At 41.1% G+C, this 24,614-nt stretch overlaps 3 protein-coding genes and 2 non-coding genes across 9 annotated transcripts; all 5 read right to left on the bottom strand.

The window, feature by feature from the left end:
- Positions 1-1,674: 1,674 nt before the first annotated feature.
- On the bottom strand, positions 1,675-12,488 carry eef1g (eukaryotic translation elongation factor 1 gamma). Of its 2 annotated transcripts, none has more exons than XM_010902355.3 (10): positions 12,394-12,488; positions 11,087-11,245; positions 10,480-10,543; positions 9,667-9,809; positions 5,909-6,052; positions 5,367-5,496; positions 4,799-5,024; positions 3,425-3,597; positions 2,871-2,995; positions 1,675-2,041 (listed from the first exon to the last, which is right to left on the bottom strand). In XM_010902355.3, the coding sequence occupies exons 1-10, from the start codon at positions 12,403-12,405 to the stop codon at positions 1,883-1,885; spliced, it is 1,335 nt and encodes a 444-aa protein (XP_010900657.1). In that variant the 5' UTR covers positions 12,406-12,488; the 3' UTR covers positions 1,675-1,882. The 2 variants fall into 2 exon arrangements, with proteins under 2 accessions (XP_010900657.1, XP_019900778.1); XM_020045219.2 differs by lacking the exon at positions 12,394-12,488 and adding an exon at positions 12,110-12,181.
- Positions 10,058-10,194, bottom strand: LOC114839173. The gene has a single exon (XR_003781793.1). It is a non-coding gene; the product is annotated as a small nucleolar RNA SNORA9 (small nucleolar RNA).
- On the bottom strand, positions 10,746-10,820 carry LOC114839170. The gene has a single exon (XR_003781790.2). It is a non-coding gene; the product is annotated as a small nucleolar RNA SNORD36 (small nucleolar RNA).
- Positions 12,489-12,685: 197 nt separating the features above from the next.
- On the bottom strand, positions 12,686-15,259 carry polr2gl (polymerase (RNA) II (DNA directed) polypeptide G-like). 2 transcript variants are annotated; one of them, NM_001303717.1, is given in 8 exon segments: positions 12,686-13,009; positions 13,115-13,148; positions 13,260-13,331; positions 13,523-13,588; positions 13,659-13,709; positions 14,053-14,212; positions 14,646-14,755; positions 15,118-15,243. In NM_001303717.1, coding segments are annotated over 8 exon segments (519 nt in total). In that variant the 5' UTR covers positions 15,130-15,243; the 3' UTR covers positions 12,686-12,995.
- Positions 15,260-15,386: 127 nt separating this feature from the next.
- On the bottom strand, positions 15,387-24,210 carry pld7 (phospholipase D family, member 7). 3 transcript variants are annotated; one of them, XM_010902350.3, is made up of 12 exons: positions 23,743-24,210; positions 23,154-23,267; positions 21,780-22,706; positions 21,326-21,513; positions 20,810-20,993; positions 20,024-20,138; positions 19,493-19,620; positions 18,858-19,061; positions 18,534-18,673; positions 18,096-18,261; positions 17,845-17,944; positions 15,387-16,023 (listed from the first exon to the last, which is right to left on the bottom strand). In XM_010902350.3, exons 1-12 carry the CDS (start codon positions 23,824-23,826, stop codon positions 15,830-15,832), a joined length of 2,544 nt encoding a protein of 847 aa, XP_010900652.1. In that variant the 5' UTR covers positions 23,827-24,210; the 3' UTR covers positions 15,387-15,829. The 3 variants fall into 3 exon arrangements, with proteins under 3 accessions (XP_010900652.1, XP_010900653.1, XP_010900654.1); XM_010902351.3 differs by lacking the exon at positions 23,743-24,210 and adding an exon at positions 23,596-23,706; XM_010902352.2 differs by lacking the exon at positions 23,743-24,210 and adding an exon at positions 23,509-23,590.
- Positions 24,211-24,614: the final 404 nt, after the last annotated feature.

Below are 24,614 nucleotides of genomic sequence, written 5' to 3'. Positions count from 1 at the left end.
TTGGAATAATGTAGTACCTTGGAAGTTACATTACAGTGGCAATATGGAGTTCCCTTTTTATATTAAATATTTTAATATTCATTGGTTCTTGGAAGAACGTTCCTTCTGTATCATAAGCTTAGTTGAACTATTTTACCCAATCATAACCCCATTTTTTTCACTTGAAAATGTATCGATATACCAGGTCAAAAAACATTGACCAAGGTGAAAAATCTATTGTTAACCTACTATTCACAGTGCTGTACAGACAGTTTCAAAACAATATGTCCAGACGCAGAGTAGAGCGGGGTATAGTGTAGCTATTTTAGTTTGGAGTTTGGCTTGATGTGGGGAACCTAGTCTACAGTAATTAGTCTCTGTAGAACAGATGGTCGATTGCTGAAGGAAACATGAGAATAGAGGCAGGATCCTTGGGGTCACAATTGAGCCGAACTGCCTGCTTGTGAAACAGTGGAGGTGGCAAGGATGGACTCTACGACTGACTTGTAAAGCCAGATCATGATCCAGACGGAGATTCTTAGTCTTCTTAGGAATCCCTGTGACGTAAAGCGTTTCGTGACAACCATTGATTAACAGAACTTCTTAACAGGGCTTTGTACAATGTGATTGTTTTCAGCCATTAGAAGCATAAATCAATTATCAGATGCACATCTTAAGGATTTTCTTCATTTGATCAAAGATTTCTCACAGATCAAGTCCAAATTAAGTCTTACATTTTCTATGGAGATTCCTGATTGAACATGCTTTTCAGTCAAAGTAGGCAGGTCAACCTTAAAGAACTTTGTGTAAACCAGAACTAATTTGTTGCAGATCTTTGTCTTTGGGAGATTGCCTCACTACCGTTCAGAAATACCTAAACCAAGGATTTGAGCACCCTCCAGTGGCGAAAGAAAATTAGGCATCATCACCATTTTGACCCAGTCATCTACATACCCCACCAAAAACTTGCTCATACAGTATACCAAAGCTGCCATTTTGTAGCCTGTGTCAAAACTTACTCCAGAGCTTAATTTACCCATTTAGAAAGATCTTAATTCCCCAAGTCTCCCAATGTAAGCAGATTTCATATGAAGTCAACAGCCAAATTAAGTCCTGCGATTAACTGATCCTTGGAAAGACCAACTTTTTAGCTTCTTATTTGACAATTTCAGGTAGGTCCCTCCCCATTTTGTTTTGCCGGCTACAGACGGAAGGTTTCAGCACTAAAAGGTTTGGCAGAACATACACAGTATTTACTAAGATTATAGATCTAATGGCATCCTAGTCATTATAAAGAGCACTACCTTTTGACCATAGTCTGCCTAGGGTTGCACAAAATAATTTAAGGTTGAGTGACAGGAGACTGTAGATGTTCCAATTATTTATTGTTCACATTAAGGATATAATTTACTCAACCAATTACTAAGTGGGCAGCATGTTCACCCTTCCTTACTGCATGTCTATAGTTCAGCTCATGACTGCTAGAACAGAATAACAGGATATTAACTGAATTAGAGCCATTCGTGCCAACATGATAATTACTGATAAGGCAAATTGTATGATTAAAGAAACAGATTGGCAATAAATACTGAGTCAAAATTGGCTTAGTAAAGACAACTCACAGCCATGAAAAACTCTGAATAGTAGTCTTTTACTACATTACCTTTGAATTTCAATAAACAAAAAGCCCCAAAATGGCATTGTGGAAAACATTTTTTATTTCTCAACTCAAAACAACCACTTATTTTGGGCCATTGAGACAATCCACTCTGACCTGAAGATCAGTTTGAGGAGCTCCAAGTGGAGTTTTAGTACTTGTGGTTGAATGTCCTTAGGTTAAGGGGTGGATGTATGGGGGGGACAAACAGGGCTTGGGGTATGGCACCAGCATCCTCCACGCTGCTCACTTGAAGCACTTGCCCGTGTTGAAGGGTTTGCCCACATGTTTGAACTCTCCCTCCCAAGCAAAGTACTCCTTGACCATGGTCTTTGTTTCCTCTGTGTCTGGGTCCAGTTTGCGCCAGGAATAAGACTCATAATCGATCTGCCAGTCGTCAGACAGCTACAGAAAAGGACAGAAGTGAGAAATCAATTATTTATTGTATAACTATTTATTTAATTATTGTATAACTATTTGGACAAAATGAAGTTTGAGGGCACAATCACAACCACAAGGCAATACTTGTAAATTGTCAGATTGCTGTTCTTGCCAAGTAACTGTCAATGTGCCCCAAACAATTTATTTACACAAATGGTTTGACGTTTTAAAAAGGCTGGGTGTATAAAACTAAGACATCAGTGAATCTGGCACCACATGCACATCTCTGGTACACCAGGGCAGACTCCGGGCAGCCCAAACCTGTCGCTGGAGATCTACGGTCCTGTAGGTTCGTGCCAAGACCAATTTTGCACACCTGATTCTCATATTTAGTTGGACTAAAAGCTAAATCAGGTTAGTCCCAAAGGGGGTTGAAGAGAATACCCATCAGGGACAGTAGATCTCCAGGAACAGGGTTGGGCTGCCCTGCGTCACAGTTGCAATGCTGATTAAGGTCTCTACACGTCCAAATCACTTAAGATGCAGGAAACTACGTGTTTTCATTGGCAAGTTTTTAGACTGACAACACTGATGCACCAGTACATATGAGATCATACAAAATGCATCAACAAAATTCATATGGTTTATCACCAACACCTCAAATTCTGGAGGGAACTGCTCGAATTGCTTAATTACTGGCAAAACAAATTGGTCAAAAGACAGTGGAAGGCACAGAAGCGCTTCAGCTAGGCTTGATACATGTGTGGGAACAAGCCCAGAGGGTCTGGGCAGGAAAATCTGTCTGCTAAGTGACCCTCCACCCAGCACAGTGCCAAAGGAAACAAAAACTCACAGTGAAAGCCAGGTCCTGCCCTCTGAAGACCCAGATCCCAGAGATGCTACTATCGTTGTTTCCTCCAAACAGTATCACGCTGGCAAAACCGTTCTTGCGGAGTTTGTCAAGTCGTTGGAACATTCCTGAAAGGTAAACCCCGACACTGACATTTATAGGAAACCCAGGACCGCGGACGTTTCACATTTTATCAATTAATCACCATGTACGGCAACCTTCACTTGAAATACATGGCTGTAACAACACAATTTGAACAGTAGTCAAGTCACGCATAAGGTTTGGTTAATCACTAAAACAAAGGAAACAAGTGAACTGGACCCCAGCCCTAAAATGTGTGTAGTAAGTGGATCTGCGTGTAAGCTGCGTACAGATGTAGGACAGTCTGGGACACGTCTGTGTATATAGCAGTCTGTAGAGCTAGGGCCATATAGGTGTCCATTTTAGGACCTCCTCGGAACATGTCAGTGTGAGCTGTGTTTAGCATTATGGGAAATCCTCAGAGCCCGTTTATGAGTCGCGTGAAGCACCGGGACTCCGGCTCTCCAGTAACTCACCCATGATGAGGTTGCAGCTCATGAAGGTCATGGTGAGCTCCTCAGGGTATTTGTACTCTCCGTACCAGATGGAGTACCCCTCCTTGTCGAAGTGCTCCCAGAAGTGAGGCACGGCTACGGTCAAGGTGTCCTCGTTGGAGTACTTCCTCTTGAACTCATCCAAGACAAACGGACTGTGGGGGGTGAAAAGGTGGGGAGTCGAGAACAGATGTGAGTATACAGGACAAAAGCCAAGAAGCGGGGACTGAGTTATTAACCCAGCATGTCATCACGTACGTAGCCCAATGCCATACAGGATGTAACTCAGTGTTCCACCCAGAAGGCTCAGGCTTGGTTTCCATTTACGCGAGCCAGAACCATTGTATCACTGAGCCATGACTCATAACAGGCCAAAGCCCGGCCTGGTCCTTCGCAGGGTATTCTAAAGGGCTGTGGGAACGAGCAGCCTTCCGGTTCCCTCTCACCTTATAACTGTACCCACTAGCCGCCCCAGGCCTTAACCAGTCCCTGATGACAGGGAATAAAGCAGGCAAACATGCTGTGAAGTCCAGAGTTGAATGGGAGGGCACTAGTCTAACAGATTTATAGTAGAAAGAAGCAAGAGTAAACTACTGCCCCTAAAGCATGTGCCGGTTCCCCAAAGCCATCTTAATGCTATGCCCTTAGTTAAACTTAGCAGTAACATTGATGAGATGGTGAGAAAACAGGGCAGAGAATGAGTTGTAGAACACAGGACAAAATGTACTGGCTTTAGGCCAGCACACATGGAAGGAGAGGCCTAGATGATATTAGCCATTAGGGTTGTGTCCTGAACACCCCCCCCCCCCACCCATCAGCACTCTGGTCAAAAGCAGCCCATCAAATAGGGAACACTGGGCTATTTGGAACACGCCCTATTTATTCAGCAGTAATATCCCCCATGGTTAGTGGCAGTAACTGTGAGGGGGAAGGGAACCCACAGGTTGGTTCTTTGAGGCATTTCCAACGACAAGGGCCCGCTGTGAGGAGTCATTCAGGCCAGGCCTTGGTAGTGAGAGCTATGTGAAACCAAACTAACAATACTTGAGACCCAATGGAGCACTCCAGAAAGCACAATTATCCACTACTTCCACATAACTCAGAATTTCTAGTCATTTGAGAAAAACTTTCAAGTTCAGCCCTTAACACAAAATATTTCAGCTGAACCCAGGCTTGATGTTTGCCAACACATTGCAAGATCGGAGTTATGTAGGGCTAGTCTACCAGCTGAGGTACCCAAAACCAGTACATCTTGACTGAAAGTAGCCATAAAAGCTGAGCATGGGGGAGAGGGTGGCGGTTACCACACATCAGCAGGCATTTTGGAAAGGTGAGTGAGAGGTCCATCTTAAGTACCTCTTTGGCAGGTGAGCGAAGGGGTCCTTTGCTTTGGGTTCTGAAGCCAGGGCAGCTTCACACTCGTCCATCTCCTCCACAGCCGGGGCTGCTTTCTTCTCCTCTTTTTTCTTCTCCTTCTTCTCCTGAGGTTTGCTGGCCTCCTTTGCAGCTTTCTCTTTCTTGGGTGGGGTATCTTTCTTGGTAGCGGTGTCTTTCTTGGGCTGCATGTCAGCAAACTTCTTGGCTGGAGAATAAAGACATCCAATATCAAATACAGTGTAGTCTTACCCAACCAGTGATTCCTCGAGAGTCTGCCCCAAGTCAAAGCGCCAGCGTCTACATAGAAAAGGGTACCGGCACCTGCTTGCATTCAACAAAAATAACTGTCTCAGGCCTTCTAGTCAGATTGTCGATTGGTTCTACTTTAACCTGTGCCAAAGTCCTGCGTTTCTTTCCCAAGGATAAGATTTCACAACCAGGTGGATGCCTCAGTCATGATAGTATGGCCTTGGGTGGGTCAACTTAAACATATCACCACCTGTTACAATCACAAAACCTCTCAGAAAAACACAACTAGGGTCCTTACGATCAAACTGAGCCATCTTTTCACAGAGCTTGACTTCCCCAAGCACAGCCTTGAACTGGGGCTGGTTGACGCAGGTCTGGAACCAGCGGGTAACGTTGGGGTAAGGCTGCCGGAAGGAAGGCTCGAGAACCTACACCAAGAGCAGAAACATTTAATCACATTCACAGCTCTGCGCTACTAAACAAAAGGATACTGCGCCTAGCCTAGGATTTCAATCCATTGGGCTAAATCAGCAGCTCAAATGTGCAGCCCTCTGGGCGCTTCCTGGAGTAATGAATATGGAAAGATGGACCAAGGCTATAGATTAGAAATGGTGGAGGACATCTTTAGATCGACAGGCTTTAAAGGCCAAAGTCAGTCCAGTCATACACTTAAAAATCCATTCAGAATTCTTTAATCTAGCACCTATGCCTCAAGGAAACGGAATCCCTACAAACAAATCATGAAGCGCCACCTTATGGTCTAGTCTAAATAGCATCCATCAGAAGGTAAAAGTATTGAACTTCTTACAGCCTCTTTAATAGCGGGAAAGATAGTCTAACCTGTTTGTAGAGCCACAGCATGCTGCAGGCCACACTGATATCAGCCAGGCTGACTCGCTCCCCAACCAGGAAGGTTCTGGTGTTCAGGTGCTGGTTGAGGACGGACAGCACCTTCTTGATCTCTTCCTTCGCCTGCTCTGTTGCCTGGATCCACGGAGGACACATTGGGTTTTTAATGGAGGAAAGTACATCATGTGATTGTTAACAGTGCAGTTCATTGCCAAGCACCCCAAACACTCACGTCATGATAATGCAGACACTCATACATTGTATTTGGTAGCAAATTCCAACAAGATAAATGTATAACAAGAGCAAATAGTTTTGCATTCACCCAATAAGAAGAAGACCATTTCATAGCTGCCAGAGAAAATGTATTTACCCTAAATGAATGACCAAGGGACTTTAGATGATGCATAGCCATCAGATGTTATGGTAGCCAGCTACGATCTCTATTTCAGTTACTTCATTCAGCATTAACTGTTAAATATTTTCACTACTATGTGAACTAACATTCCCAATGACCCTGCCTGGTGATTATCAGAAGACTTAATGTTACTTAAAGTATTCAGACTATCACCTTCACTAAATTGTGTAAAACAACTTAGGATTGAGCACTTTTTTGCCATCAATATACACACGCAATAGCCCATTACGGCAAAAACACATTTAGGAATGCGTCCCAATTCCAAACTGAACATTATACTGAAATCTCATGTCCATAAACCTTCAGAACCTTTGCCATGATACTCCATATGGATAAGTTGAACCCTATGTTCACTGATTCTCCTGGCAATGCCTGTAGGACTTGTCCACCAGCAGCAAACTAACAGGACACGAAAGGCCCACAGCTGTTAACATAGACCCACAATCAAATGCCAGATCCAGAACCAAGCCATCAAGTCCAAGAAACCCTTTGTAGAACTCAGATCTGATGATGCCGAAAAGAAAGCATTATACCCATATGTCTGATTGATACATCAGGCGGAAACAGGGTAGTGATCCTTATAGCTTCCCTGTGGAAAAGCATGATGGGGGATGCTTCTCAGCAACAGGGACTGGGAGCCAGGTAAGGACTGAGGGAAGGATGAGCAGACAAGAGATTTGAGTAACGACATGTCAGACTGAGGTGAAAATTAATCTTGAAGAAGGACAATTCTTAAAACATCTACACTGTCATTATGGGGCAGCATGTATTATGATGGCAAACGTTAGTCAATTATAAAATTAGTCTATAAAATGCAGGGAAAGTCTGAATACTTCCCAAAGCCACTGTAGATAACAGCAAAAGAGAATCGGAAAACACTCAATTATAGCAATACTTAAGGCTAGTATGGCCAACATTAGTACCAGCACTGGTCTTATTCAAATTCAAGGACTAACATGCATTGAACATAGAAACGATTGTCTTAAGTCCTTACCTAAAGTGCTAAAAGTCTATTTCTATCATATTTAGACTATTATGTATAGTTGTTTGGGATGCTGAGGGGTGCCAAGAAATTCCCAACCATCTGATTCCATCACCACCTCCTAATCAAAGGTAATCACTGATGTCATTTCCGAAGCTGATTAGCTAGACAAGCAGGTGTGAAGCAGTGCTTGCGATAAGCAAGCTATCATGCAACACGTTTGCTTTTGATTCGGCAGGTGTGACGGCATGAAGTGGATTTATTACCTTCTTGGGCACTGCTTATTGTTCAGAGCTCTAATGGAAAGTTAACCATTTACAAAAACAATGCAGCTAAAACTGGTACATCACTGGAAGTGGAATAACTAGCATGGCAGCTAATTGCTGTACAACTACGCTAGTTACTGTCCCATTCGCCTGCCCAGGGTCATGGACCAGTCTGCAGAGGAAAGCCTGCTGGTTCGCAGCCTAGCCCTAATGAAACTGCTGGCACATAGAGCACTCGTTATTGAACTGATTTAAATCTGTCTCTAGCTATCAAACTGTTGGCAGCACTACCTTTATTGACCTCTTAAAGGTGCAGCCTGTGATTTTGGCCAATTTTTTCAAAAAGACACAGACACTGAGCTAAAAAGGCACCCAAAGTGCATTTGCTGATTTGTGCACCCTGCTCTCAAAACCGCACCCTTTCAAATTCAGAATGTACAGCTCACTGAGGCACGATAGAGATTTTACTATTAGATTACGCACAAACATCAAGCTTAAGAGATGGATACTGGCAAAAGACTCAAGACTGCACCTTTAAAACCCAACTAATAGTGTTGTTCTTTTACCGGTATAATGCTCATAAGCCGTGTAGGACACGTTAACAGGGAATAACAAATTAAGCACTGTTTTCTGCACGCTATTACACAAATGGGTTACCTCAGGAGGGAAGCAAAAACAGTGAACACAGTAGTGCTGTGCAAATATTGATTTAATCTAAAAATCATGATTCTATTATTGCATCAATATTCTGATGTCTAGAATCAATGTTTATTTATTTATGCTGTCGACAGCAGTCTGTTAAACGTAGCGGGAACTGAACAGGCGAGTGTCTTTAAAAATAATAGTTGTCTATATATCACAAAATCTAAATGATAAAGACCTGTTACTGTATTCCCAAGGATGTCTCCAATAATAAGAAACAAGAAAAGGGTATGCGGACATTTGACTTTAGAAAAACTATTAATAGCCACGACTTGTTAGAAGAGATTGTTTGTGTTTGGAGATATGAGGTTAGAAGCGTCCTTGCTCGTTGAACGCGATAATGATGTCGAGGTGAGTAAGAAAAACAGTGGCTATAAGTTTTGTGTTGTCCATATTTAATGCTGGGAAATGTTGGTAATATCTTTTAGATGACAACAACCCTGTCAAATTAACTTGATAGACAAGCACATCAGCGGTGGTTCTCAAATGGTTGCTTACGCAGTGCAGTAATGGAAAGCGTGGGAGTAGCTGTGCAGCCGGCTGACTAGTTTCTTGTTTTCTTGTGTTTCTTCCGATTTCATTCAAATATGGAAAATGCAATTGTTAACTAGACTAATTGTTTGGTTGGTTTCGTCTGTCAGACTAAAACAAAGTAATCTGTCTGCAGATGTTTCGCTTGAGCAGAAACAAGCCGTCACTCACTAGCCAGCCAAGAAGCAGTAATGTTGTGCTTCCCTTAAATCATCGCGATGATGTCCTGCATCTGCCAAAAGATGTCCGTCACTTCGCCCTTATCACTTATAAACACGTATGTCTTGAGATTTGCCTTGTGCTTACTTTATTACGATCAGCGGTATGGACCTAATTTGACTGCTGGCTCAATCTAGTTGCAGTATATAGTTTTATGCAAACTTAGACGTTTGTTTCTCTCTTTTCATTGTTAATGGGAGAAAAATTATATTATTCCAAGTTACATGAATGTGTTGTCAAATTAAAGAAGAGTACATGCTCTTTAAAACAACAGTTAACTTGCAATTGTATGTTTTTTTTGCTATATCCGTTTGAAATGTGTAAGAACATTTATTTTGAAGCAGCATTCTAGAATGCTATTGGGGTCTAAATGTAGACGGTAGGGGTTCATTAAGAGTTGCTAACGGGGATTAGCTAAAGAATGTCCTTTCAAGTATATAGCCTAATATTGAGGCTTAATATTGAGGTTAATATGTATCGTGATTGTTGCGATATTGTAATGAATGGACATGTATTGAATCGTAACGTGTATCGTGAAATATCATATCACAAGGTCCTTGCCAATAACCACCCCTAGACCACAGACAGACGCAACAGTCGGTGCAGACAGCAAAACTGGTGAGGCACTGCATACCTGTTTGTTGAACTGCATGATTCCCAAGGTGGGAAAGACCCAGGCAGAGGCTGGAGGGATGATCTCAGAGTCAGCAAAGCTCACCCACTGGATAACCTGGGACTGAGCCTGGGGACTGCTGCCACGCAGGGCCTCATTGCTCACTGGAGGGGAAGACGATGGTCCGTAAGATTACAAAGTGGGCAGCGTAGTGGGGGGATGGGTTACGAGTTACAGATCTGACTGAGATCGGTTCACTAAGGTGCATTCGGCACTCTGTTCAATGTTTCAATCTAGTGGATTGTTTTGTAACGTTGGCACATTTAAATATGCTGGTAACAGGGCATTTCTACGGGGGAACTGGGGCAACAGATGTCACAAAGAACTTCAAAACGGTCTTAACACTTTTCACGTTTGTGTGAGATTTACCTATAACCTTGCCATGAATGAGACACAGCAGGGCCTCAAACCACCTCACTTCTCTCTAGCAGACGCTTTAGGAAAGGACAGAGCCACTACAGGCTAAGCCTCGCTGACAACGGCCTGCCGAATTACTCTCCAGTTGGGGAAATGCAGAATAAATCTCATATGGAAGCCATGTACACATTTCTCAACTGTAGATGTAAGATGGGATGTCAATGTAACATTAATTACATTGACATCCCATCTTAAATGACCCAAAATAAAGCTGTCTAGCTAGTTTTATAATAGGAAGAATCTCAATGCCATCCTGTTGTCAATAGGCATTGTCAAATGTGGTGCACTACAGAGAATGGGGTGACATTATGGTTGGAACCATTAAAATAAAGAGGGAAGGCAAAGAAACAAACTTACAGTAGTGAGCAATGGCATTACTCTCGAACAGACAGAAGCCGTCATCTCCCTGGAAGGCTGGAACCTGATGAGTGCGACAAAAGAACCCATTTTAGCCAAATATTGGGCAACAACATAAAATGTCCACAGCCTGTTCTTAAAGCTAAATAGATCACCCCCTACAAGAAAATAAAAAACATCTTGTCTGGCAACCAACTGGTGCCATCAGGTCAATCCAATCAGAAACTAAATCTGGGGCCAGACTATGTTCAAAACGGTTTACAGCTGATGCTCAGGGTTAAAAAGCTAAAAAAAAAACTTCATTATGGTTTCAGGTGAAGAAATTCAAAACATCATTGCATCAACAATCCGTTACTGTGAACATAATACTACAGGCAACACATCATATTTAAGTTCAAGGACCGGTGTATACAGAGACACTTAAATCAGGACATTTAGTCCAGCTGAACTGGTGATTTTCAGGTTAAGCCTTTGATTTTCAATTAAACTCTGACTCCAAATTCGATCTATTAAAGTCTAATTGGAAACCAGAAGGGTTCTGGACAATCAGGCTTTGATTCAAATCCCCTAACAGATAAACCCTGACCAAACCCCTGCGGTCACAAACCTTGCCCAAGGGGAAGTTGTTGAGGAAGGCTGGGGTACGGTTTGTCTGCCCAAAGGTGAAGGCAGGGGCACTGCTGGCCACCTTTAGGCGAGCACCACTGTACTGGGCAGCAATCTGAGCCTTGAAGGCCCTCCAGTTCTCTGGATACGTGTACAGAGTCTGGAAGGGTAGAGAGGAGAGACAATGGTTACATAACTATGCGTAAAGAGAACCTAACAATTTAAGAACTGTCAGCAAAATTGAAAATATACTGCATAGTGTGACAGCTTGCGTATGATCAATCTATTTCTACAAGTCAAATCATTTTAATTATTAATCCTATTAACTACAATACATTACCAGCATAACTAAGATTCAGCTATTCGGGACAACAAGACAGATTTCCGTAGAGTAGGATTGTATTGATCGTGTTTAACACCATACAACAAGATCAGACATACTACCCACTATTTTTCTAAGTGTTACATACATGCCCCATTCCACCTTTCCTACCTCAATTAGTGATTTAATGTCCCAGACCACGTTCAAATAGGAATTGTTGACACCATAAAACCAGTTCCCAGAATTATTTTTTGCAGGCGTAGTAGGGTATGGATCAATAACGGTCTAACATGATTAACTTGGCCGGGATGTTATCAAATAACGACATTTCAAAGACCGTTTCTACAGCCTATGCCTACTGAACATATTGAAAGCAAAGATGCGTGGAACCGTACTGTACATGATTATGAGCTCACACAGATGCTTCGGGCAAACAATATCATGCATTAGTAATGGACAAAAAGTCGACCACAATGCTATATAACGTGTCCCGAAACCCGCGTTCATTGTCTTGTAAGATACAAGTGAATTGGTACATGATTTAGCAACACATGCCAATTAGTATCGTCAGCATAGTAATCTAGGTACCAAGTAAGATTTTGATACTTTGATTATAGACCAAATGCCGTTTCGGGTGGAATAACATGTACAATATGCCATTACACGAGGAGTTATAAAATAGGCCGCAATCGTTACTTGTACCGTTTTTAGCTTCTTGCTCCAGCACCGATAACGTGGCACAATGGAATGAGGCGTCATGTACGGATGTGACTGCTATGCTATCGTTGCGATTGCTAAGAGCTTGTGAGTAGGATAACCCCCCAAAATCACAAATAACTATACAGATACAGGCTTAATGACCTAAAGATACTAGGTACACTAAATTGCATTTGATAAGTGGGCGGATGGGGCAGATTTTTAACAGATGGTATCTTGAAAAAACAGTACAAAAACATAGTGACAAAGCATCGGTCCATTTTACTCACCCCTGCCGCCATCTTTAGGACGAGAGAAAGGAAGAACGAGGGCGCCCACCGTTGACGTATTTAGTGCCGGGAGGTGCGTGTCGCTTAAATAAAACGTTGCCTGGAATAGCTGGAAAATTGCTTTTTGTCCAATCAAGACAACGTCTATATTTGTTCATTAAGTCTATATTTTGTTAAATGACATTTAAAATACGTTCCTAAGATTTAAATGTATATCAGAGATATGTTTGTATTAGAATTTAAGCAAATGCATTTACAATGAAACTGTTAAAGTTAGGTAAAACATTAATACAAAAAGAAAATTTTATTGTAGTATTCCAGAAGTATACAAAATTTCAACAACAGTAAATTAATACAGTTGATTTTGTACAGCAACGCAATCATTTTTAGCAAGTTCTGTGTGGTTTTATTCGTATGTGTTCATACGGTGTAAAAAAAAATATTGATCCTTACCCATAAACTACAATATTTGAGGAATTGCAGCAATAACACCACAAAATCGACCTAAGAAAACATTTGCACTTGCAGGACTATAACAGTGGGGAATTTACATGAAATATCAAAGATGCACATTGGTACATTTGCACAATACTTAGGGGAAATCAGCTGACAAGACCTGTAGAGAAAGAAATAAAAAAAGGAGAAAAAAACCAAACTAATCACATTCACAAATTCCTTTCACAACAATGAAAGAACATTAATAAAAAACAATTCTACATACCCAGATAATCATCCATTAGGGATCCAATGGCAAACTAAAGGGAAGATAAATATTTAAGACTTCAACAATCAGTCAGAGAACAGAATTCTTGTATTTCTGTGTCAGGTATGATGCTTAAACAATGGTGTTTTGACAATGTACTTACAATGTCGTTTTTGTCCACCCGTGTTCCTACGATCTTCAATCGAATCTCATCGTCCTGCTGAATTACAATGTCCTGAAAGGGGAAAAAGGTCATCCTTTATAAGAGAAAATGTTTCAAGGAGCTGTGTAAATATTCCATTTAAATTCACACTCGCACCACCACTCAAGAAAGTAAGCTTTTGGCATCCCTGGAGAAGAGAAAGCATTTAAAAATATGGGAAACAAATGCCCGCCAAACTGATTATTTCTGGCACCTGGTCTTACCTCATCAGTGGTCTTATAACATGGAGGATTTGAGTTGGGGTCAAACTCCATCTCTGAGGGAATGGACTGAAAAATACACCGTTAGAAACAGTGATTGTTTATCAACAAAATAAGAACAATTTTTATTTGGACTTACATGACGAGAAATGAAGCAGGACATCGGTCCAATTTCTGTAAATAGTCCAACCTAAAAAGAAGTCAATATACAATTGCTTTTCATTTAACCGCACCATATTATGAGAATAAGTCAGTATCCATCCATCCTAACCTTTAAAAATTTAGATTTTGTCAGTGTCCCAAATGGCAACCTATCTGGGGCACTACTTTAGACCAGGGCCCATTGTGATTTGCCTTTCAGGGGCACTACTTTAGACCAGAGCCCATTGTGATTTGCCTTTCAGGGGCACTACTTTAGACCAGGGCCCATAAGGATTTGCCTTTCTGAAACAACCCACATTGTGAATTCAGGAGTAGGTTTCAACCAAGAATAGGCTGCCGTTAAGGATACATGCTTTCGAAAGTTTCCTTACTTTGTTGACTTGGGTGACCACTGCATCTACCACCTCTCCTTTGAATGGACGGAAAACAATAGCTTTGTACTTGACTGGATACAGGACAAATCCCCTCCCTGGTTGGATGACACCTGCACCAATGTTGTCAATGGTTGTCACGGCAATAACAAATCCATACCTAAAACAACCATCACAAAGAATCACGAACTGAGCAAGAAAACCAACTTCTCATCACCCTAACATACGTTCTATGCACAGTCTAAGGCAATGCATTTTCTGATGTGTACTTCATGGATCTCAACCCTAGCATCTCAAGACGTCTATGTTGATGGCTGTTGAGTCTTTGTGCAATTGTAAAAATGAATGATTCAATGCAGTTTATCACATTTTCACAAATTTGATGTGCTAAAATAAAAGCTTGGTGGTATCCAATCCAATTTGCAAGAGAATGTGACAACAGAAATGTCTGATGAACAAGGCAGAGTAAATGTGAATACTAACAGACCAAAACATAACCCTTTTTTGTTGGTTGCATCTGTTTTATCCCTTGTTTCTTTGTATTGACATATGCAAGTACACTGCATGTATATATGCAAAATAGCAACACTCACTTTCCTGTGCATGTTCCCTCCACTTCTGTGAAGAGCTTTTGTTTTACAGTGTTTAGGAGGTTTGGACCAAAGTAGCGAGGGTGGAGTAGAATCTCATGCTCCAGGGATATCTGTGATAAAAATGAAAGATACATTTACACTTTACAGTCCTAACAGTAGCTAGTACTAAACAGGGGTGCTGATTAGTACAATACTGTCGGATTGTCTTAAAAATGCTGTTTTCTATAACTCTTTTACATTTACTTCCAAGTAAATTCGAAAGCATGTCTGATTCAGAGGTAGTTTGCGCAACAAAAATTATAAAGATTGATTAGTTTTACATTTGTCCAGCTAGTAAACACAACAGCGAAGAGAACTAGTTTACAACCTGCAAGCAAAAATCCAACTACAAGCGAACTAGTGGAAACATCGTCTGCCATACCAACGTTCATTGTCGTTAAACAAGACCATAGCTATTTATCAAAACACTTACATGATAAAACATGATTCCACGCTCACTGGCTTAGTTGTGGTGTACCTGTATTAATTCAGAAATAAATTGTTTTTCTAAAGAACTACTTAAAATTCCAGCATCACGGCGCAAATTTAAGACGCTAACATTTGACGTCCGGCGCACTGAAGTGACGTACTATTTCAAAAATAAAAACCTTCCCGTAAATTAACCACACCAAGACATGATCACTTTAATATTTTTATTTTTTTACGACAGATCATAACATAATAAAATAATAAAATATTCAGTTTCAAGATCAAGTTCAATTGTAAACAGATGAGAAAACAAAATGCACCAGGCATGAAAATTACAGACCAATATTCTTCCTCATTGACAACAAACGCCTCATTTTAAGCAAAGGACATATCATAAAATACAGTTCTTCAAATATGTATTCAATACGCATACTTTAAATTCAGAAGCCTTCCACAACAATAACTCAAGTACAAAATATGTTTACACCCAAAATGCTAATATATACAGTAATATGTAGACTGTAGCTGAACAACAATTGATGATAAGTGTAATACAATGTAAGCACACGCTTTTGTGACAGGCAGCATAGAGCACATGAAAAACTTAATCCCATTAACACATTTTAATATATATAAGCCATCAGCCCTGGTCAACCACAGTGCATTATGTAGGGAATAGCCTTCCATTTAGGACAGTGATGGTGTTCACTGCTGGCTTATCTACCACAGTGTTTGACATCATCCATTGAAAGCCATGATGCATACCGAGATGCCCAGTCCCGTTGAAAGACCTCTTCTAGCTGTGTCTGTAAAGTCCTTTGGCCCTCTCTGACCAGAGAACCCGTCTGGTTTACTACCAATCCTACTCCTGCCGTCTGGGTGAAATAGTTCTCAGACCAGTTGGAGGTTCCTGTATAGACACAACATAATCCACATTTGTATGGCATTCTGCGGTCTAGTATTTTCATACACCCAACCCTAGGCAACATTCATTGACAACTGTAGTATCAAAGGATTTATGCATTTAGATTTGGGGGAAACAAATCAGTTGTTGATCTTTTTCAGACAACTCTCCCAACATATGATACAGACTAGCACCTTTATTAGATACAATATACATAACAGTCCTTCTACATTAGGGGTGGGTATTGGTAAGTACCTTTGCGATATGATATACACTGCTAAAAAAAAAATTAAGCGAACACGCAATCACCACAGTAAAACAGTAAAATATGATAACTCTTACCATCACATAAACAAATGTCTGAACTTCAGGGATATCAATCTGTCCAGTTAGGAAGCATTAGTGATTGTGAATCAATGTCACATGTTTTGGTGCAAATTAAAGTGATAGTAGGTGCACTGGGAGCAACAGCAAGACAACCTCCAAAAACTGAATGCTTTTGCAGGTGGTGGCCACATACAATTGCTCTCTCCTTATCCTTCCAGACTGATTCTTCTCTAGTTTTATATTGTGCTAGTACCCTTGTATCTATCCTAGTATCCTTGTATCTACTACTAGTAGCATGAGGCGATATCTGCAGCCCATTCAGGTTGCAGAGGTAGTCCAGCTCCTTCAGGAAAGCACATCCATACGTGCCGTCACAAGAAGGTTTGCTGTGTCTCCCAGTACAGTCGCAAGAGCATGGAGGAGATACCAGGAGACTGGCCGTTACACAAGGAGAGCTGATCAGGGCCGTAGAAGGGCATCAACCCAGCAGGTTTACACTGAGTGGAAGGGTCGCACAGACATCCACGTGCTACCCAAAGGTACCCTGACTGCTGTTAGGTACCGGGATGAAATACTCAGTCCTTACGCTGGTGCAGTGGGCCCTGGGTTCCTCCTGGTGCAGGACAATGCCCAGCCTCATGTGGCCGGAGTGTGTAGGCAGTTCCTGGATGATGAAGGTACTGATGCCATTGACTGGCCCTCACATTCCCCAGGCCTGAAACCAATTGGGAACCTCTGGGACGTTACGTATCGGGGCATCCAGTGTAGCCAAGTAGTGCCCTCAATCAGTTAGTGATTTTGGTTTCCATTGACTATTGTCACGTCAGTTTTGTTCTCAACGAATTACAGTATGTACAGTTAAGATTTAGATTTTTTATATATTTTGTTCATCGAGACCCTGTGTGATTTAAGCTTTCTCTCAATTTCTTGGAGCAGAGTATATCACAATACACATTTTACGATTCAATACATCAAGATTCATGCAATATCACAACCGAATCCTGAAACTTACTTAAGTGCTAAAGAAAACATCAAATAATCTTAGGCTATATACATCAGAAGGGCAATCTTTAGCTAATCCCCATTAGCAACCCCTATTTAAAAACAACAACAACCACTCAATTTTAAATGACTTAGAACTTTTAAATTTGACTATAAAGGAATGACTTTCAGGACAGTTTAACCAGTCAACACAAACAGTTTAGCAATGTACAATTCTGAAAAGTAAATTTTTAGCAAAACCTCAAGCAACGTAATATAATTATCTTAATAAATAAAATACATTTAAATAACTTAAGGCTGGCAGTGTGTAATTTTGAAAGCGTAAGCTATGCCAAATTGTTACATTGATCAACTAATGTTACAATAAGACTGTTGTAGATTAGAGCCTTCGCTAAATGATTTAATTGGACTAGGACGTGAATTAAACATGTAGTGTGTCAATGAGACCTCTGTGAAAGTGTCAAATAACCCATTAATAGTGATGTAGAATAGACTTACCTATATAGGCAACTCTGTCAGTGACCATGTATTTGGCATGGTTCACTCGTGAGAAAGGGATCTTCTCCTGCTCTGGTGTCGAAGGCACCTCAAACACTTTCTGTCATAAAAACAAGTCATTACAAATCAAAAATAACGACAGTACTGAACTGGACCAGACATTCCCTGGAAAAAACTGTGCGCTTGCTTGAGGCACCTACAAGCATATTTACAGCTGAAGAAGAGCAAAGAAGTGGGGACTGTGTACGAACCACATTGATGTTGCATTGCAGGGGAGGCCTGTTGAGGACGGCCATAGACTGTAGGAAGACAAACATGGAGCCTGGAGAGTGTGCCCAGCAGCTCACTAGCAGGTTGACCTCTACCCCTCTAGTACACGCCGCGGCCTTTAAAGCTGTGTCAATCACTGGCCAGAACCTAATTTTTTCAAAACCCAACCAGGAAAACCTAACTGTTTTAACACATGGTTGATAGGAATTTTCAATCAAAAAATATAAATAATTTCAAAACAATTTATACTGCACAAACATTTCCATTTGCAAAGAAGCATCAGAGAGGCTGTATGAACACTTTTGTTACTTTTGTTCCCAAATGATATATAGAGAATTATACAGCTTAAAGCTGTGTACTATATAGAAAATAGAGTGCAATGTAAGAGTGAGACATTGAGTGTCGTTTAGGACAGTTACCGGAGTGGTTTAGTGAACTGGGACATTGGAAGAAAGTCCATGACTGAGATATGGACAAATCTCTGGGCATCTTCGATGACCGCGAGGATGGTGGAGAGATCGTCAGATCGTCCATATGCTGATATCTGGGGCGGCGCGCTCTAAAACCCAAGGACATGTCATTTAACATCTGAAGCCCTGTGCACGGAAACGCTGCATAATGACAGCCTACTCACTAACCCTAACCACTCCTTTTCACCAGGGCTCTATGACACTGTGCACTACATAGGACAGAAGGGTCCATTTGGGATACACAAACATAAGGCACTGGTCAATACAACTCACCGAGAGGTAGACCCGTGCAGGGACTCCGTTGAGCTTGAGATTCAAGGGGTTCTTGGAGCTGGAAAGAGCAGAATATCGGGCAGGCCAGAAGGGGGGAAGGGAACCATTTTTCTGAGCGCCAATGTTCCAGTACACCCCGAATATCCGTGATGCATCTTGTGCTAAACAGCTGCAGTCCTCCATGGACACCCCCACTTCCTTCACCTGAGACGCACAGGGACGATAAATTCTTACTATGCCATTGATCAATGGGAAGACACAAGTAGACATTTCTTGCTCACATTTAATTCAGTCAGAAATCCAAATGTATATGCTTAGTTTTAACTTCTAGTTTGGATTCCGGTTTATTAAAAACACAATCATCACCCAGGACAATATGACCAGGGCTCAGCTTGTGAATGCATGTAACGAATAGGAGAGGATTTTGCATTCAAGTCAATTATTCTGCCATTCTACCTGTTCTACTTCAGTGCATCCCATCCAATAGACTACATTTTTTGATACACCCGGGAAAACATTACTCGGTACCTCAGGAAAAAACTGCAATAATATACCTTCATTTTAAGCCCAGCACTGGGGTTAATACCGTAATTGAATGGGTATCAGCGCCAGATGATTCATTCAACAGGAAATACCTGTGTAAGGGACCGCCAGTCCATGTTGGCACTGCCCAGGTAGAGGTTTTTCTGATCCACAACCCACAGTTTGGTGTGGATTATACCTCCAGTCACAGACTGGAGATCCACCTCCCGAACCTCTGCACCTAAATACAGGCAGGGAGCAGAGATGTTCCCCACACTCACGGAATACCATTCAGTGATCTTAGGTTAAACCTTTTAGTGCCTACAAGACATTTTACATTTCTTATAAATGATCTATTTGATTGGCCATTGTGTTTTTCTTCATGTTCGTTTTATGTCCATTTTGAATGTGTTTTATTGTTGTAATGCAGGGCACCGCTGTAAAAGAGACCTTGGCCTCAGTTGATTTCTCTGAATAAATAAAGGTAAATATATCAACTTCGTTTAAAGGAGAAGATGCACTCAGCTCTTATCCAGAACTTTACAGTCAATGCATTAAACTATGTGAAATACGACAACCACATCAGACAAGGCCAGGAGCAGCTGTGGCAATATGGTAACTCATGGGCAAGTTTCTGCATGTACCTTTTCTAGATAAATCTTCTGTGTCTTTAGTATCAGTCTGAGGACCATTCACAGCAATATGAAGTTTCACTCCTTTTGCCTCAAGTTCCATGAGATGCATGAAAACCTCTTTTCCCTAAATGAAATAAACAAATTAACATGTGCATGTCCAAGTGAAAACAAACAAAACAATAACCCAGGCTTAAAAACCCAATACAGTTTTTAATTAGATTTTTAAATAACCAAAATGTCTAATGAATCTGTATTTTGGACTTTTGATTCTGCAACATTAGGAAACCAGTTTAAGATTTTAACGTACACAGACCTGATTGGCTCTAGCGCCCGCCCTCCTACACAGCTTAACACTCTATTATAAAGTGAGTCTTTAATAAATCAGATGAGACATCATGCACCTTGCCAAAAGCACAATCTCACCAAAAAGTTCAGATTTTTGTAACTACAAAGTGGGGTAAAAATTGTGGGGGGAAAATGTGTTTGCATTCTCTAGTGTCATTTGCTCCTCAATGGAAAAATCCTCAGAAAAATATGAAATGATGGTTTGATTGCATTGAGACTTTAATATTGCTTCTTCAAAAAAAGTGATTAGTGAGAAAATAATGGTAATAAATGCATCAACAGATATACTTCAAATGGAGAATATCTTGTGATGTGATTGAAAAATATGACAACTCCTACCATCTCATAAACAAATGTCTAAACAACAAATTTATATAAATAAAAAAAAAAAAAAAAAAAGGAAATAATACTATTGATTTAATATTAAAACCAGCCCTGTTCTCCTCCTACCTCTGCTGCACTAGGCTCAGTGATTCCCAGGGCACTGTCTCGGAGGGTGAGGTAGAAGGCAGCAACGTCCACAGAGCTGTTGGCCTGGTTGAGTAGATCTATCCATGTCTTCGAGATACTTGGCAGAGAGGCGGAGCCAGACGGGTAAACTAGACCTTCAGGGATGCTCTCTACCAAGCTCACACTGGTTAGAGAGAAGGGGAAAACATTTAGCAAAATGCTCTGGCAAGTCTATTCAAAAATTATACTCCCCAGTTAGAGCAGCTCCATTAGGGGTAAAGCAATGGTTTAGAGACCTAAGGTAGAACTAACAGGCCCAGAGACATTACATAGCACATCATATTTTACACAGTGACCTTCTGTGGACCCTATTGCCTTGATAGGCCCAATACAAAGTATGTAGGGAATAGGGGTACCACTGGACAAACCTATAAGTCAATTTTCATACATGTAATTAAGCAGACATCCCAAATCTTATGTGACACTCATTGTAAAGAAAAAAGAAAGCATTCTCACCGACAATCTGAGCCACAAGGCTGGTGTGGCACCCACAGTCCCTCCAGCCAATGCAGCTCCAACTGTCCCATTAACTGGGACACCGACATTGGCATCCCATAGTGCCAAACGTGTTGACCGAATCCCCCAATGACAAGCAGGATAGAGGGGAAGAGGCAGAATACTGCAAAGCTCCAGCACCACGAGGTCTACAAATGGAAGAGTAACATTTAACAGGGAGAACAGATAACAGTCACAGATAAAGCAAGGGATACAGTATAAGATTGTTTGTCATTACAATTGAGCTAAGTCTGGGATATGAAAATGTGTATATTCCTTTGGGGGATAGAAGTATGCCGCTAAGAGAAAAACAAAAAACAAGCACAGCCAAAAGAAATACAACAGTAGACAAACAATACAGCATATTACAATGATGTGCATTACTAACATGGATTAACAGAAAGATAAAACTCACCTTGTTTGACGGACTGGATAGCTTTGTTGTCTGATTCACTGCTCTAGACGAGGTGAGTGTGGTATCCACATTGGTTACTTTTGGTGGAAATTCAGAGCGCTTTTCAGAACTCTTCCCCTTCTTGGCCAAGTTGCCTTGATTCTTCCCACTGACAACCTGAGGTTCTTTGAAACTCTCAGCTTCAACGTAGGGCTTCGTCATCTCAAACTCCTTCTCCAAACTAGCGTTGTCCTCATTTAATACAAACTCAAACTCCATGGCCTCTGCCTCACGGGGAGGCCTCTTGTCCTGTGTTTCCACCACATACTCTGTCTGATGCCTCTTGTACTGGTGTTTCAACCACTTCAACCCGTCCTCTGGGTCTTTCTTAGCAGCTTCAGCAGCAATGCTGTATGTCTGACTTGGATTTTCAGATGAAGTGGAGAGATCTTGACTGGTATGGAGTGCATCCTCTGGGTCGTCCCAGTCCCCTGTTTCCATCCTGAGGGCTGGTCTAGCAGTTGCTGTCATAGGATGTAAATTCTCATCCTCGTCGGATGGAGTCAAATCCAGGGAAGTGATGGTTTGCTCTAGGGAGCTAGCATTATGAGAAAGGGTATCTGGGTTGATTCTGGTAAGACGGACTGATGGTAGAGGAAGACTTGTTTCTCTAATACTGGGCATTTTAGATCTTGACATGGCCTCTACATTAGTACTTGTTGACGCTGACTGGTTAAAAGGCTCTTTTCTGGAAGGAGGTGGGACAGCTGGGTCTGAGCTTTGACTACTGCTGGTAGGCTGTTTTTTGGCTAGTGTTTTGCGAAAAGCAGGAATTCGAGAGGCAGGTTGTTTCCCAGTTTTACGGGTGTCTTTTTCTTCATCCCCTTTTTTCTCAGAGTCTTCCTCTGGGTCTATCCGTTCCAGCATTACAGTCCAATTCCTTGCATCCTGTTTAAAAAGAATTCCCCCACTGTCAGAAATTCATATTTTATAGAAAGTAAACACACAAGTGGGTGAAGAAGAAGGTGCACTGAAGGAAGACAAATTTGTCAACCCAGTGGTAATCCTGCTGCCCACAACATAATTAATACATTTAACATAACATTGAAAGGTCCATTCAGTTATTACTAATGTGTTGGAGATTTTAATTGTTAATGTGTTAAATCGTTAATGTGTTGGAGATATATAGTGTATAATTTGAACTGTCCAAACTGGTTCCATCAAAAGAACTAAGTAACAACAGGTATGCTATCAGTATGCAAACCGTAGGCAAATGGCCTACTGTAATCAAGACAGTGTCATAGAGCTGAAACTGTATTTATTTCCTGTGGGAAAAGGGCTAAGTCCACGGTGAGTCTGCAGTTTAATCTTGTAACTCTATGGTTAAAAACATACCGTCACTTCCAGAAGAGAGTCTGCTTCCCCAGCCCCCTTTGTTCGGTCATCCTCTGACAAGGGTGGAGAATTACCATCATCCATCATAAGCTCTTCTGTGTCCTCTTCCGAGTCCTAGAAAAAGTCATACAATCCAATCAGTGGTTATTTGCACAATATTTAGGTCGCCATTGCATAATGCAATTCTTGCTCCAATGCAATGGTTACAAATAAAACAAAAGGTAGAAACTCGATTCTCAGGTAGCCCAAGTTAAACTAACATCACAAAGCAGTATATCATGACGAATACACACAATATCAGGAAGTCATTAACTATCTAAATTAGCTAATACTAGTACTTATTAGAAGTGCAAACCTGTCCCAATAATATAGCGATTCCACGACGCAGTTACTGTTTATCGAGGGTTGTTGGTCAGCTGCAATAGCTTCGTATCGTACTTACCAGCAGTTTATCGCAGGGACATACAAGGAGATCTAACTACCACACACTGGCTAACTAGCCGAACCTATTCTCGCTCTTCAGCACAGCGCCAGCCTACGTGGCTTTGAAAAGTCGAATGAGGAAAAAAGAAGGCGGAAAAACACCCACCTCTAAAAACGTGCTGTTATTTTTTCTGAAACGTTTAGACCTTCTCAAATTCAGAACTCGGGTCGGCTGCCTTCGAAGCTCCATCTTCAAGAAGTTCAACCGTTTTAGCGAACCGAAAAGTAACAAACACTGTGCAGCTAACTTTTCAGGGGAACAATTGAGTTACGGACTAAAATCGGTAAAAGTAGTAAAATAGTAACGTTGCCCAGCTAACTGGCTTAAAAACTATGAGTTGCGCCCAATCAATTTATTTCGACCACTATCTACGTTGTTTTGTTAAGTATAATGGATTTGTTGTTATCAATCAAGACAAGTAAACGGGAACTCCACAAAGTAAACAATAAATTGAAGTAACCGCGATTTCCTGTCCTCGAGGACGGTTGGTGGTCACCAAAACAGGGGAATCTCTCAATTAGAAAATAATTTCCTCGCGTCCTCTGTTGTAGCTTCCTAAAAACAAGCTGACGAGAAAGACACGTCCCTCCTCTTGAACGAGCGGAGACAACTTTCAAGACAATAGAGATTTCCCCATGACATGAGATATTCTATAGCAGTCCCTTGTAGTTTGAAAATTATGGAAAGCCGTTTTATCAAACAACAATTCATTTTGAATATATAATAAAACGGCTTGCTATAAAGTTGAAATATCTTGTCTCATATTTAAGGATGCACATTGGAATGTATTACATGTGAACATTATATATTAACAATAACACCGGGATTTTGAGAGGTTCATGATTGTTACTGTAAAATTAACTAATCATGGATTTTAGGCGAATTTAAACAGTGTGAAAGACTTGATTCCCGTGTATCCGTTTGCATTGTATACATTTTGGCTTTTATTTTGAAGGCATAACAAAATGTTTACTATT

This window comes from Esox lucius, chromosome 4, assembly GCF_011004845.1.
Source record: "Esox lucius isolate fEsoLuc1 chromosome 4, fEsoLuc1.pri, whole genome shotgun sequence".
In the NCBI taxonomy this organism is placed as follows: domain Eukaryota; kingdom Metazoa; phylum Chordata; class Actinopteri; order Esociformes; family Esocidae; genus Esox; species Esox lucius.
Note: the sequence above shows the minus strand (reverse complement) of the source record. Positions and strands in the feature narration are given on the sequence as shown.